This window comes from Schistocerca piceifrons, chromosome 6 (assembly GCF_021461385.2).
Source record: "Schistocerca piceifrons isolate TAMUIC-IGC-003096 chromosome 6, iqSchPice1.1, whole genome shotgun sequence".
In the NCBI taxonomy this organism is placed as follows: domain Eukaryota; kingdom Metazoa; phylum Arthropoda; class Insecta; order Orthoptera; family Acrididae; genus Schistocerca; species Schistocerca piceifrons.
This window is the reverse complement of record NC_060143.1, coordinates 436,789,513-436,805,102: the sequence shown is the minus strand read 5'-3', so window position 1 is coordinate 436,805,102 and position 15,590 is coordinate 436,789,513. Positions and strand designations below refer to the sequence as shown.

The following is a 15,590-nucleotide window of genomic DNA, read 5'->3' as shown; positions in this document are numbered from 1 at the left end:
GAAGTGTCAATGACACTCTGGAAAGGCCCGTCCACACGTTACGATCTGTCTGCGCAAATGTCTGCGCACATCACATCTGCGCAGACAGATCGTTGCGTGTGGACAGAAGATTTGCACCAACCTGAGGTGTGTGCAAACCTGGAAGTTGGAGTTGGAGGTTTGAGCGAAACCTCTCAAATCTGTGGGTTCAAACCACATCTGCGCAGACAAGTTGGAGCGTGTGGACAGGAGATCGCCGCAAATCTGGCGCGAAACAGCTGTTTGCTCAGTCTAGTGTTTGCGTGCACAGGGCATTAAATTGGCTGATACTCGTCAGTGTTCTCAAGAGTTTGTAAGTGAATTCATTGAAATATGTAGAAACCACTCATGTTTGTGGAAGATTAAAAGTAAAGAATATAGTGACCGAGACAAAAAGACTGCAGCATACAATGCTCTAATTGAGTTATCCAAAGTTCAGAAATATAGATCTGGTGTAGGAGTAGATCAAGTATACCAGCCAACGTTATGGTATTTTGATCTGCTTGGCTTTCTTAGTGATCAAGAAACGCCAAGACCAAGCAGGAGTACAATTGAAGATGAAATTGGAGTGTCAATGTTTCCGCCAGCCGTTCATGAGGAGAAATTGCCCTTCTTATACAAGTATTTTTTCTCATAATATGAAGGGTTACAAGCTTTAAGAGATAATTATAAGTTTCGACATCCATCCGCAAATAATTTCGCCAGTCGTTAGGTTCGTCCTGCAACTCTCTCAGTAAATTTACGTGAGAAAACTGCTTTCGCTTTAGCAGCCACTGTCTACACCATTTTGCCCGCTTTCTCTGTTTCCTGCGGTTGGTCTGAATGTTTTTTGCAACACAAGTTGCGAACACAGACCACAACAGAACTTCCTCCATTTCTATATTTCAAAATAACTGAATTAAATGTTTGACGTTTACGGGGAGCGTAGTCGCTTGCCACTGATATTTCTTTTCTACACCGACAGATGGCGGGCGAGTAGTAGATTGGGGTTTGTGTCGTGTGAACACACCACATTTGCAGCGATCTTTTGCATGTACAGACATCTGCACCGATGTCTGCGCAGACAGATCGTTGCGTGTGGACCGGGCTGAAGGTACCAACAAGGATGTGAAGACATGCCGACTCCAGTGCTGGGGCCAGCTGGTTACATGGATGAGGGTACACTTGGAACCACACACATACACTGGAAGCTGTATGACATGTTGCATTGTCCTGCTGATAGATGCCATCATGCTGACAAAAAACATGTGATACATAGAGGTGGACGTGATCCCCTAAGACAAAGCCATATTTGTGTAGCTCTATTGCACCTTCCAGATTGACGAGGTCACCTGGGACTGGCACAAAAAACATTCCGCAGACCATAACGCTCCCTTTTCCAGCCTCAACCTTTCTGCAATTGTTGCAGGGCCTTGCACGCCAATTGTCACCTGTCCGATAGAGCATAAAAAAATCTGGGCAGCCTGTTGCTCAAGAGCTGCAGGTTAATTCACCCATACATATCTACGTAGCCATTGTTTACCCCTCTCATCTATGGTCCATGGTGCTGGTTTTGGAATGGGCCATTTTGCCTTGCACGGTATAAGCTGCTTTAACCACAGCAGAATAAGAACAGCTTACAAACTTAGCAGTTTATGAAATGCACTTAGCGGTTTATGAAATGCTCCCACCACTGGCTCGAAAGCCAAGGATTATGACTTTTCAACATCAGACAAATCGCTCTGTTTCTGAATGAAGATGAATGCACTGCTTTCTGCATCTTTCTGGGATGATTTTATATACCCTCCACTGCTAGTGCTGCCACCTAACTCTGTGAGTCGTTGACGCACATTGAGGTTGAACATGGGTATTTGTCGCATTAATGTGACTGGACCGCCTATTACAAATCTCTACGTAATGCTACCATACGGATTGCGAAGACAAGACTAGATTAACTACAGCAGGCACAAATGCATTCAAGCACTCATTCTTACTGCAATTGGCATGTGAAGGGAATGGGAGAAGGGCGACATCTTATGGAAAAGAATGCTTACCGTCTTTAATTTGCCATTTCACCATTCCTGTTCGCTGACTTATTCCAATAAACGAACCGTCTAGCGTCGACAAAAGTAGGAGCGAATCATCTGCTTCCTTGATCAAATCAGTGTTGGTGATCTACAAGAGGTAAACAAACATCTCTGTTAGTACCTTAAGCAAGTTACTATTATGTGACAAGTCGTGCCGCTGCATATTCTGCAATAGACTGCACTATTTACCTTCGTGTAACTACTTTCATCGGCTCTTACACTAAAAACCATCAATAGTAGTGCATGCGAAACGATCGTAATCGTCCGCATCTGACGTTTATTCTGGCTAACATGAAACATATTCAGTTTGAAATTATAGCCGGTAGTATGTTTTACATCATAAGAATTATGATCTACAGTACTTTTTTCCCTGGCGTATCACATGTTGTCGCAATTAAACACAAACACGGTGACATTCGTGGCTGCATGCTTCAACAAAATTTAAGTTTTGTGTAAAACTTTTATCTGAAGTTACGTACAACAAACACTGCTTGTACGTCATGGTACTTTCAAATTCACTAGTTAGTTGAATCACTGAAACCTTGACCACTAACAACAAAAATAAACAAACTCCCCTTCGTGTTTAGAAATAACAAAACACCTTGGCTGGCTTGGCATGTAGTTCCAGTACACATGCAAAGACTACAGCTCACACTACACATGTTACGTTTCAGAGAAAACATTTTTCATCGCTACTGTTCATATTTACTATTCATTTTCAAACTCAAGTCGAGCAATTGCTCTGAAGAAAGACTAATTACATATATTGTGAGAAAATTGTTACGGGTACTGGACAAATAGACAATGTAGTTTAACTATATGTATTTATAATCGGTCTCGCAGTGTCGTTTCCAAAGATAGGTGGATAATACCCAACGATAATGAAAAAAATCAAGCCGCTTGCAGAAGGTTTGACGTTCAGCGGTGGTGGATTGTTTGCTAAGTGACGACACTCGCGGTTAAAATGTTTTGCTTAGTTCGGTTAAGGTATTGACAGTTTGTATATTTTTAAACAGTGTATACTGAGTATCTTGCAACAGTGTTGTGAAGCGAAAGCCGAAGAAAATATCACAAGCTGTCATTTCTGTCGAGCCTCATTTGCTCAGGTGGAAGTGCGTTAATAATTGGTTCTTTTTACATTTAGTACGTTAATAACTAAGAAAACTTAGTTTTGGTACCACATATAACATTTCTTTCGTATACATCTTGAACATTTGTTCTTCATTCCTGTTTTTTGCCGCTGAAGACCGGCGCAAAATCCATATCTGAATGTCAAAGTCGCAGTGACAGTTTGCAGCGTACTCACTGTTTTTACTCACTGTTTCCGTGGTATCTACGCATGCGGACGCCTTCTTAAAAGTACAGTTTGCGGTGAGAGGTACATTCACACTGGAAACAGCAAATGATAATTCTTGATTGTTAGAAGCAGTTTGTTAGCTAGGCCTATATGTATATATATCACGATTCTCGAATAGCTGATTTGTAACGTCCATACTACGTAAAAGGAATAAAATCAAATTATGTCGTGAAACTCTTAGTTTTTGAGTTTTTACATTTTTATATATTGGACTTACAATTTAGCCATTCGAAAATTGTTCTTGTTGAGGCCTATTACTCGATATGCCCAACTCTAGTTAAACTAAAAAAACTATATATTGTACCGTTTTTTACTGCAGGTCTAATCCTATGGATTTAGGTATTGCAAACGGAACTTTACCAGTATTGTATTTTGGTATATAGTACAACACGATGTAGTGCGTCCAACGTAGAAAGGCCACACTGTTTTTTAATTCAAATTACATACCTCTTTCGGTAACCAAACTGTCATCCAATAATTTATGTTATGCAGTATTAATGTAGAAGCCAATGGCCTTGCTGCAGCGGTAACACTGGTCCCCATCAGATCACCAAAGTTAACCGCTGTTGGGGTGGGCTAGCATTTGGATGGGTGACCATCCAGTCTACCGAGTGCTGTTGGCAAGCTGGGTGCACTCAGCCTTTGTGAGGCAAACTGAGGAGCTACTTGATTGAGAAGTAGCGGCTCCAGTCTCGTAAACTGACATATGGCTGGGAGAGTGGTGTGTTGACCACATGCCTCTCCATATCCACATCCATTGACACCTGAGGGCTGAGGATGACATGGCAGCCGTTCGGTACCATTGGGCCTTCCAAGGCCTGTTCGGACGGAGTTTAGTTTTAGTATTGATGTAGATGAGTGTCATACACAAATTTCATTATGCAACTATACTGTTGTGTCACAATAGTGCATGATGGAGTACCATTTACAAGTTGTTATCACTTACAGAAAGCACCTAATAATGGATCTGTCAACATATTACTACTGCTGAGCAAGAGATTGTCTCCTCTGTACAGGAATTTACGTAAATGATATACAAGTACAGGTTGTAGACACACAGTTTACTACTTAACCCTTTCAGACCTGAAAGAAAACTATTTGTAGAAACTGAATGAATTTTGAGTGCCTTGCTTAAAATAATTGGCTAATGCGGGAAAATCCAGTAGAATGTCTATACTTAAATTTTTTCCCCAAAAAGTTTGTATCCACACAAATGTGAGTGTCAGGCTTAATCTGTAATAATTTTCAGAAATAAGTAAGCCAAGCTTACTCAAGACATCGAGTCTTCTGTCCAAACAATGCTGATCATCCGGTCAGTACTTTTCCTCAGGAACCTACACTGCACCATTATCAGGGTTTTCTGTAGAAGGACTTTGTTTAGCAGAGAACAAGAGTGTTTTTTTTAAGAGCCATTCTGAAACCAAAAAAAGATCAAGTTTATTCTTCGCAAGTACTTCAGCAACTTTACAAACTCCGTTGTATTCTGTCCAGAAATTGATGCAAGCAAGGTCTATGAGATGAATTGTGAGTTTCAGAGTCCATTTCCTTATTTTTAAAAATGCTCTGTAGACTTACATCATCTGATCACAAGCGTCAGCGCCTCCCTTGCTCATAATATACTTTGTAACAACAGATAGACAAGGAACATTGACATAAACTTTTTCCTTTTTGCTCCACAGTTCTACATTTGTAACTGGAGTACATCCAAAACAGTTTGATGCCATTGATTTAGTTTTTTTTCCATTGAATGATGACAGCATTGTTGTCACCGCTGCAGAATTCTTGCATGTCACATCTTTTCAATTTTTTCTCTTCAGTCAGGTTCACATCTCTAATTCTATTACACATGATTTTTCCTGTTCCATAAATTCCTTTTCTCACAGGATTTCCAACAGTGGAATGGTTGTAAAATATCTGTCAAAGAACAGATAAGAATCTCTCTCTAGTGTTTGAATCAGTCGAAGCACAATACTAGGCCCTCCTTTGCTCATTGCTAAAGCAAAATTTTTAAACCTTGTGGGTGTGGTTTGTTTGGCACACATTGCTTCAAGGAACAACAAACAGAAAAAAGTATCATCTGCTCATCGATAGAGTAATGGCCTCCTCTGGGGCGAGGCAATTTGACACAGGCATTCCTCACGAAGTCTACTGCAAGTTGAACCTTCCAGAGAGCAGTCTTCATGTTCCCTTCTGGAAAACAATTTGTATCAACAACTGCAAGTCTGCTGTTAACAGAAGGTGAAATCCATGTTGCCAATACATTCTCATATGTGGGAATTTGGTATTACCCATTAGAATGAGTGGTCCAAAAACATTTTTTACTTCCTGTGTGGTAACACTCAAAACACGCCATGTTTTAGATAAATGATAGGCCTACATTTTTGTGTATGTGGATGTAAGCTCGAAAAAATTGTCAGGAAATAACTTCATAGGAGTCATTGACGATGCATGGAAAATATCGGATATTGGAGGGACTTGTGAAGAAAAAGGATGTTTCCACAAATGTTTTCTCGCTGTCACAAAATTCATTTGTTGTGCACACTATGGTACCTGCTCATTTTGTATTTGCACTTGCCTTTCACTTAAATTTTCTACCTGCTGGCTCTGAAGTAGGGGCTGCTGCTCTGAGTCATCAGATTCATCAGATGAACTTCTACATTCAGCAATTTTCTTCTTAGGTGATGGCATCCAGGATTCATCAACAATATCATCATCACTGCTAATATCCTCCACATCTGATTGGGCTAGAAGGGATTCAGTGTCTGCGTCTGTCAGCGTATCTAGAAAGAGGAACACCTATTAACCTCAACAACTGAAATCGACAAAAAAAAATTGAGTAAAAGCCTAAACCACACAATTGTGTTACTTTGATTATTGAAGCATCTAATGTGGGAATCGTGTTGAACAAATGGTCTTTATGCATTGCATTGGATACATTCATCGTTCAACTACACTTCTAAATTTTTATGCACTCTGAAAGCAAGTAGAACAAAATAAAAGTTAACAATACCTCCATGATGTCATCTCAAGGCCACCATTGTCAGATAACTTTAAACGAACTGCCACACAGCACAGCTTAGTGGATGAAATACTAACTAAAATGGACTGTAGTGCACCCTCTGAAACTTGCACTATTGTGTAGACCAGATCTCAACGGATGTCGCTGTAGTCTACTAAAAAATGTACCCATACATTTGTGCGTAAATTGTCTGAAAGGGATGTGGAAGTTGGGTCTGGCCATGAGGTGAATCAATGGACACGAAACATTGCTTTGAATTTTCTGTAGACAGAATTATGAGCTTAAATTATGATAATACCAATCATAGTTTTAGTGTATCTTACCTGGGCATTAGTGGCGAAATCCATTAGTTTTTAAGATTCCAAGAGGTTCATGGATCTTAAAATTCTTTGAGCGATTTAGAATAGAGGAAAAACTGATGAATATGTTGTTAGCTGTGTTGTGTAAGTGCATGATGCATACTATTTTTAAATGTTGAAGATGATGAGCTTGTTGCAGTGGTGACCTCATGGAAGAGTCACAGAGATGCATTATTGGGAATATTGCAGTAAAAATGCACTTATAATGTATCAGGTTCTTCCATTACTTGCTGCAGTTGGTAACCTTTGTCATGATGAATGGCTGGAAGTGAACATGATGAATCACGAATTGGTTGTTGCTAGCTAATCAGAATACTTGTTTGTAATTTCCTGTGGTTCGTAAATGTTGGGTGGACTATAATCAAATTGTTACAATTTGGGTGAATAAGTTTTATTACTTGAATGAAGAAGCAGGCAGTTCAAATACAAGACACCATACAGATTCCATTAACAATAATGAAAAGACGGAAAGTACACTGAGGAATAAAAGATTGCTTTTTAGTTGGAAGCAACAAAAATGTAAAAACACCAGGTGCACTGATAAGGTAACGTTCACCTGCACACAGGCATCATAAATAAGCAGCACAACAAGCCATACTACGTAACACTCCAACACTTGTTAGCCAGTTTTGAAGGCACAGTTGATAATGATCTACTGTTAGTTTACAGCTTCTCTTTGAAAAGTACTTTTATACACGTGTGTGCCAGCTGATCTTCTGATTTACTACAAGACTTGAACCACCATTTATCGTTTCACAAATGTAATGAAACCTTATTTCTGTGTGTTTTGTCCGTTTCTGACCTTCATTATTTCTTAACAGTTGCAATGTGCTCTGCTTGTCTCTAAAGAGTTGAGTTGCGTGTTCGTTGCTGACAGCAGGAATGTTCAAAGCCACTCTGTTTCAGCATCTGCATCAGATGGTGGAACGTACTCTACTTTTGATGTAGACTGGTGACATATTTTTGCCTGTGATACGTCCAGGTAACAGCGCCACAGGGGAACATTTCCTGTATGACTGACATATGCCTTTGTATAAGAAAGCAGGTAAAGAAATACCACCATTTTCAATTTAGCCACCATTCTCAAAAAACTTTAGAAAAGGTTATATACAATTAGCTTCTTAATCAAAGGCATTTTACTGGGTAAATCAGAATATGCTTTCAAGTAAATTAGAATATTACAGCGTGACAGGAAATGCTGCAGAGTGGTTTGGATCTGTATCTGTGACATGAAGAAAAAGTTGTCAGTAAGAAAGAGACATGTATTATGCTATCAGGCATCAAGCAACTGAGGACTTATTACATGTTGTTTCCCAAAAGGTTACATCTTAGGACACTTACTCTTTCTCGTGTATATCAGTGACCTTTCATCTGCAACTTTACCAGACACCATGTTTGGTTTGCCGCCTTCAGGCCTGGGGCCTAGAATAGGCCTGAGGTATTCCCGCCTGCCGTAAAGGGCAACTAAAAGGAGTCTCTCACCTTTTGGCCTTCATGTGATGATCCCCTGTAGGGTTTGACCTCCATTTTTCAAAATTTTCCTGAAGAGAGAGCCAATTGGGGAAGGGCACCTTACATGGTGCACCACGTCCATTGTTCATTGAGATCTTTAGCCCACTTTCTTGCAGTCCCGCTCATCCTCCATCTTTTGAGTGAGGACAACTTCCTCCACCCACTGTGCAGTGTCGTTTTCTGCGCCGACCATGACCATGGAATTCTTTGCACCTCATATCCAGCATGGTAGCTAGCCAGTTGTGGTGGAGCCGCCATGTACCCTGTTGGTTGTAGCCCACTGACTACACAGAGATTGCTCTGCTGCTGCCTGCGCCGTTAACTCCCTACGTATGCCAAGGAGTAGATGCCCGTCACCCTGAGGCATCCGGACTCCCGGCAATGGCCATTCTGCCAAGTGGTCTTTGCTGCGGCTGGTTGGCGCCCGTGGGAAGGGCCCCTAGTTGGAGTGGTTGGCATCAGGGCAGGTGATGCACAATGAAGCGTACCATGTCATCACTTGCTGGTGATCAAATGCCAGCAATCTCTAAACTTTCCAAGTCTAATCCAAGGAAGTATGATCCTAAATTGTTCCCCTCCCTGGCCACACCATGGGAGGAACGCCAGGCTAAGGATGGCAGCGAACCCTATTCGCCCTGGTACCTCATATGTACGAGAGCTGATGGGGACTCCTTTGTCTCGATGAAGTCTCAGTTTTTTGTGGAGCATTTAGAGGACAAGTTTGGGAAGGTGGAGGGCTTGTCCAAAATGCAGTCAGGGTCTGTCTTGATAAAAACGGCATCCTGTGCCAGTCACAGGCATTACTCGTTTGTGACAAACTGCAGGATGTTTCCGTTACCATCGCGCCTTATAAGAGCTTAAATATAGTCCAGGGTATTATATTCCATAGTGACCTTCTTTTGCAGTCTGACAACGAGCTGCGCACCAACTCAGAGTGACGAGGAGTTTATTTCGTCCAGTACGTCCATTGGGGTTTGAGGAATAATCAGATTGCCACTGGTCTCTTCATATTGGCCTTCGCCGGTGACACATTACCTGAGAAGGTCAAGGTGATGGTCTACCACTGTTATGTCAAGCTATAAACCCCCCCCCCCCATCCGCCCCCCCCCCCCCCTGCCCCCACCTCTCCACCCCAATGTGATGCTTTAAGTGCTGGAAGTTCGGGCATATGTCTTCCCGCCGTACTTCCAGCATCACATGTCGAGATTGTGGATGTCCATCCCATCCCAATACTCCATGTGCCCCACCTTCCATCTGTGTCAACTGCGGAGAGCATCATTCCCCTTGCTCACCAGCCTGCAGGATTTTACAGTGAGAAAGGAAAACCATGGAATACAAGACTCTGGACCGACTGAGCTACAACGAGGCCAAGAGGAAATTTGAGCGCCTACATCCTGTGGCGATGACCTCCTCTTATGCCGCCGCTACGAGAACAGTTGTAGCCCCATCAGTTCAGCGTGTTCCAGTTGGGTCTCAGAGCCGGATGACTACACCTTCTCTCTTGATGTTCGGAGGCACTTCCATCCTCCCCCTGCGGGTTCGGGGGTAAGAATAGGCCCGCGGTATTCCTGCCTGTCGTAAGAGGCGACTAAAAGGAGTCTCAAACGTTTCGGCCTTCTGTGATGGTCCCCTCTTGGGTTTGACCTCCTTTTTTCTTCAAAATTTCCGTCGTCAGTGCGTGCCATTTGGGGAAGGACACCTTACGTGGTGTTTTTGTATTGGTCCATCATGCTTCACCATCTTGCATGTTACCTATTGTCGTGTGGGGGGGTCTACGCCCAACATCTCCTGGGTTGTCTCCTTCTCGCCTTGTGCGCACTCTTCTTCTTAGCACCTACGACAACTGTGGACCCTTTAAACACCTAAAATCCAGCACGGTAGCCAGTCCGTTGTGGTGGGGTCGTCATGTACCCTCTTGGTAGTAGCCCCCTGACCACGCAGGGATCGCACTACAGATGCCAGAGCTGTTTCCTCCCCATGCATGCCAAGGAGTATGTGCCCATCTTGTCTGGGGCACGGGGACTCCGGGCAACGGGATATCGGCCAGGTACCCGTTGCTTTGGCTGGGTGGCGCCCTTGGGGAGAGCCCTCGTTCGGAGTAGGTGGCATCTGGGCGGATGTGGCGCAATGAAGCGCAATAAATCACACCAAGCTGGTGGTCGCACGGCCACCAGCGTCTCTTAGCGAGGTAGAGTCGACTTTGATGCTGCGCAATATGACCCTCAGACGTTCCCCTCGTTGGCTGCGCCATGGGAGGGACGCCGATCTAGGGCCAAGCGGGAGCCTTATGTACCGCAATACCTTGTCTGCAGCAGGACTGATGGTGACTCCTTTCTTCCGACGAAGCCTATGTTTTTTGTGGAACACCTGGAGGATAAGTTTGGGGAAGTGGCAGGGTTGTCAAAAATGAGGAATGGGTCCATCCTCCTCAAGACGTCCTCCCCAGCCCAGTCACGAGCGTTGCTCTTGTGTGATAAGCTGGGTGACGTCCCTGTTACCGTCACTCCCCACAGTAGCTTAAATATGGTCCAGGGGATTATTTACCATCGTGACCTCTTGTTACAATCCGATGACGAGCTGAGAGCCGACTTGGAACGACGTGGTGTGCATTTTGTCCGTCGTGTCCATCGAGGACCCAAGACAAACAGGGTGGCCACCGGTGCCTTTATCTTGGCCTTCGAGGGTGATGTCTTGCCCGAGAAGGTCAAGGTAATGGTTTACCGTTGCGACGTGAAGCCATACATCCCTCCCCCGATGCGTTGCTTCCAGTGCTGGAAGTTTGGGCATATGTCCTCCCGTTGCCCATCCAGCGGACGCCCCTCTCATCCCGATTCTCCATGTGCGCCCCCGCCTGTATGTGTCCACTGTGGGGAGCACCACTCTCCATGCTCGCCGGATTGCCCCGTTCTTCATAAGGAGCGGAAGATAATGGAATTTAAGACCCTGGACCGGCTTACTTATCGAGAGGCTAAACAGAAATATGAAAGGTTGTATCCTGCTTCCCTTCGAACATCTTATGCTGCAGCCACGTTATCGTCGCCCACGTGAGCGACGGTTGTCGCTTCATCTGTGCCGCCTTCAGTGGGCCCTCGGGGCCATGTATCTCTGTCTGCCCCCTTCGTGCCTGGGGGCAAGCCTTCCTCTATTGCCCCCTTAGCAGTTGGGGGCAAACCCTCTTCTGTCGCTCCCCCCAAGCTTACTTCGGGAGTGACATCTGCTCCACAACAGGGAGGCTCGATTCCTCCCCCTCCTTTTCCGGCGGCGTTGCCTCCGCCGGTTCCTCTCTCGCGGAAGGGGTCCCTCGGGGCTCTCCCTTCCTCCGTTTCTTCTCCTTCCCAGCCAGATGTCAGCCAGTGGCTGAAGGTTCCGCCACCTGCTGGTCGTAGGGCTTCTGTGTCGTCGTCAGCCTCCGACGCTCCTTCAGACAAGCTCTCCCAGCCCTCTCACCCTAAGGGCCGACGTGAGAAGAAGGAACGGCATGTGTCCAAGAAGAAGGACGTTCCGGCGGTTTCAGCACCGCCTGCTGTCCATAGTCCTGGCTCCGGGGATGAGGTGGAGATCCTCGCCTCTGCCGCGGATCTCGCCCTCACGGAACCCTTGGGGGCCTCTCCTATGAACTCAGCTGACTCTCCCCCGGTGGCGGCAGTTGGCTCTGAAGCGCTGTCTGCCTCTTAGTCGCATTCACGCCCTCCCAGTCCCTTCCTGCTTCCATTCTCCAATGGAACTGCGGCGGTTATTTCCGCCACCTGCCTGAGCTCCGAATGCTTCTGCGTGATTCCCCTGTTCTCTGCATTGCTCTGCAGGAAACTTGGTTTCCTGCGCTGCGGACCCCCGCCCTTCGCAGTTATCGGGGATACTATAAGAACCGTGCTGCCTGTCAACGAGCGTCAGGTGGGGTTTGCCTCTTTGTTCACCACTCTGTCTGTAGCTCGCCAGTACCCCTTCAGACGCCTTTCGAGGCAGTTGCTGCCAGGGTTGAGCTCTCGCCGGCTATTACTATTTGCTCTGTTTACATTCCTCCGGATGGGGAGCTCCCCCGACATGTCTTGGCTGCGCTGCTGGCTCAACTCCCGCCACTGTTGCTGCTTCTGGGCGATTTCAATGCCCACAACCCTCTATGGGGTGGGACTGTCTCTGATGACCGCGGTCGGGCCGTGGAGCATTTGTTGGCTCAGCTCGATCTTAGCCTCTTGAACACCGGTGCTCCCACGCATTTCAGTGTTGCCCATGGCTCGTTCTCGGCCATCGATCTCTCTCTTTGCAGCCCCGGACTTGTCCCATCCCTCCACTGGAGGGTGCACCCTGACCTGTGCGGTAGTGACCATTTTCCCATCTATTTGTCACTACCCCAGAGTCGTTCTTCTGGGCACCTGCCCCGCTGGGCTCTCCACAGGGCAGACTGGCCGGCTTTTACTTCTGCTGCTGCCATTGAGTCTCCCCCACAGGGTGACATTGACGAGGTGGTCCGTGTTTTAACCACATCCATCATTTCAGCGGCCGAGGCTGCCATCCCCCGATCTTCTGGCCTCCCTCGGAGGAAGGCTGTACCCTGGTGGTCGCCGGAGATTGCTGAGGCTATTCGCGACCGTCGGCGGGCTCTCCAGCGGCATAGGCGGCACCCGTCTCTCGAGACCCTCATCGCCTTTAAGAGGCTCCGTGCCTTGGCCCGTCGTCTTATTGCACGGCGTAAGCAGGAGTGCTGGGAGAGGTATGTCTCATCCTTGGGCTCCCATGTCTCCCCCTCACTCGTGTGGTCCCGGATCCGGTGGATTTATGGATACCAGACCCCTATGGGTGTCCCTGGGCTCTCCTTGGACGGCGCTGTCTGCACGGACGCTGCCGCCATTGCTGAACGGCTTGCCGCGCACTTTGCTCAGAGCTCTGCGACTGCATCCTATCCCCCCGCCTTTCGCTCTCTAAAGGAGCGAGCCGAGCGGACGCCGTTCTCATTTCACACGCGTCATTCTGAAAAATACAATGCTCCTTTCAGCGAGAGGGAATTCCTCGCTGCCCTCGCCGATTGCCCTGATACAGCACCAGGCCCAGACTGCGTCCACGTGCAGATGCTGAAGCATCTCTCCAGGGACTGCCAGAGACACATTCTCGCGATATTTAATCGCATTTCGAGCGAAGGCGTGTTCCCGTCGCAATGGCGAGAGGGTGTTATTGTCCCCATCTTGAAGCCCGGTGAGGACCCCCTGGTGGTGGACAGCTATCGTCCCATTACCCTCACCAACGTTTTGTGCAAATTGCTCGAACGTATGGTGGGGCGGCGTTTGTGTTGGGTCCTTGAGTCGCGCGGTCTCCTCGCTCCATCTCAGGGTGGCTTCCGTCGGGGCCGGTCTGCAGTGGACAATTTGGTGCGGCTGGAATCTGCTGTCCGTACGGCCTTTGCCCGACGTCAGCATCTCGTTGCTGTATTTTTCGATCTGCGGAAGGCGTATGACACCACATGGAGGCATCACATCCTCGCCACGTTGCATGGGTGGGGTCTTCGTGGTCGGCTCCCGGCTTTTCTTCAAAGCTTTTTATTGTGCCGCTCTTTCCGGGTGCTAGTCGGTGCCACCTCTAGTTCCTCTTATATACAGGAAAATGGGGTCCCGCAGGGCTCGGTGTTGAGCGTCTCCTTATTTTTAGTGGCCATTAATGGTCTGGCTGCAGCAGTGGGGTCGTCGGTGTCTCCTTCTTTGTATGCCGACGACTTCTGCATCTCATTTAGCTCCACGACTACGGGAGTCGCCGAACGCAGGCTGCAAGTCGCCGTTCGCAAGGCAGCATCATGGGCTCTGACTCACGGTTTTCAGTTCTCTGCAGCCAAGACTCGAGTTATGCACTTCTGCAGGCGTCGGACGGTCCACCCTCATCCTGAACTTTACCTCGACGGCCACCTGCTTGAAGTGGTGGACACTTGCCGCTTCTTGGAACTCGTGTTTGATGCCCGGCTCACATGGGTTCCTCATGTTACTCAGCTGAAGCAAAAATGCTGGCGGCACCTCAACGCCCTCCGCTGCCTTAGCCACACGTCTTGGGGTGCAGATCGCTGCACGCTGCTGCGATTGTACAGAGCCCTTGTGCAGTCCCGGCTTGATTATGGGAGCCTGGCCTATGGGTCTGCGTCCCCCTCAGTGTTGAAGTTGTTAGACCCCATACACCACTGTGGGGTTCGGCTTGCAACTGGCGCTTTTCGCACCAGCCCCGTGGATAGTCTACTGGTGGAGGCCGGGGTTCCCCCGCTGCGGATTCGCCGCCATCGTCTGCTCGCCGACTATGCTGCCCACGTTCATTGCTCGCCAGGCCATCCCAATCGTCGCCTGCTTTTCCCTGCTATGGTCCTCCATCTGCCCGAACGGCGACCTAGGTCTGGGCTTTCCGTGGCTGTCCATGTCCAGTCCCTGCTGTCAGAACTGGGGTCGTTCCCTCTTCTGCCTCCCTTCCGGGTCCGTACACCTACGCCTCCCTCGTGTTTGTCCCGGCCGTCCGTCCGTCTGGATTTGGCACAGGGACCTAAGGACTCGGTTCCACCTGTGGCCCTCCATCGCCGTTTTCTTGCGCTCCTCGAGTCATTTCCGGGCTGTGAGCCTGTCTACACTGATGGTTCCCTGGTTGATGGTCGCACTGCCTACGCTTTTGCTCACGCTGCCCATGTTGAACAGCGCTCCTTGCCAGCTGGCTGTAGTGTTTTTACTGCAGAGCTGGTGGCCATCTTGCGCGCTCTTGAGCATATGCGTTCCTGCTCAGGTGCGTCCATCGTGATCTGCAGTGACTCCCTGAGCAGCCTCCAGGCCATCGACCGCTGCTATCCCTCTTCTCCTCTGGTGTCCTCTATTCGGGAGTCTGTTTCCACCATTACCCACTCTGGTCGTTCGGTGGTTTTTGTTTGGACGCCAGGTCACGTTGGCATCCCGGGGAACGAACGTGTTGACAGGCTGGCCAAAGGGGCGATAGACGCCCCGGCTTTGGAGATCGGCCTTACGGCTCGCGACCAGCAGCTGGTGTTGCGCCGTAAGCTGATTGGGATGTGGGCTGCTGAGTGGCGTGGCATGACAGCCCCGAATAAACTACGGGCTGTCAAGGGGACGACCGATGTGTGGCGTTCCTCCCTGCGGGCTTCTCGCAGGGACTCGGTAGTCCTGTGTCGGCTGCGCATCGGCCATACATACCTGACGCACGGCCATCTGTTACGTCAGGAGGATCCCCCCTTGTGTCAGTGTGGGTCCCGGCTGACGGTCGGCCACATTTTGCTGGAGTGTCCTCGACTG

General features: G+C 47.8%; 2 protein-coding genes across 3 annotated transcripts in view; one reads left to right on the top strand and one right to left on the bottom strand.

The window, feature by feature from the left end:
* LOC124802734 (serine/threonine-protein kinase/endoribonuclease ire-1) overlaps positions 1-2,707 on the bottom strand; it is a 146,566-nt gene extending 143,859 nt beyond the window's left edge. Inside the window, exons 1-2 of the mRNA XM_047263706.1 lie at positions 2,274-2,707; positions 2,052-2,172 (exon numbers count right to left, since the gene is read on the bottom strand). Coding sequence (XP_047119662.1) covers positions 2,052-2,172; positions 2,274-2,384 — 232 coding nt within the window. The 5' untranslated portion in view covers positions 2,385-2,707. The remainder of the gene's footprint in view (positions 1-2,051; positions 2,173-2,273) is intronic.
* Positions 2,708-2,999: 292 nt separating this feature from the next.
* Positions 3,000-15,590, top strand: part of LOC124802758 (testis-expressed protein 2) — a 314,369-nt gene continuing 301,778 nt past the window's right edge. Inside the window, exon 1 of one of the 2 annotated variants that reach the window (XM_047263750.1) lies at positions 3,000-3,071. The gene's annotated coding sequence lies outside the window, so the exon portion shown is untranslated. Of the gene's footprint in view, positions 3,197-15,590 lie in introns of both variants that reach the window. The other variant, XM_047263749.1, reaches the window with a different exon arrangement.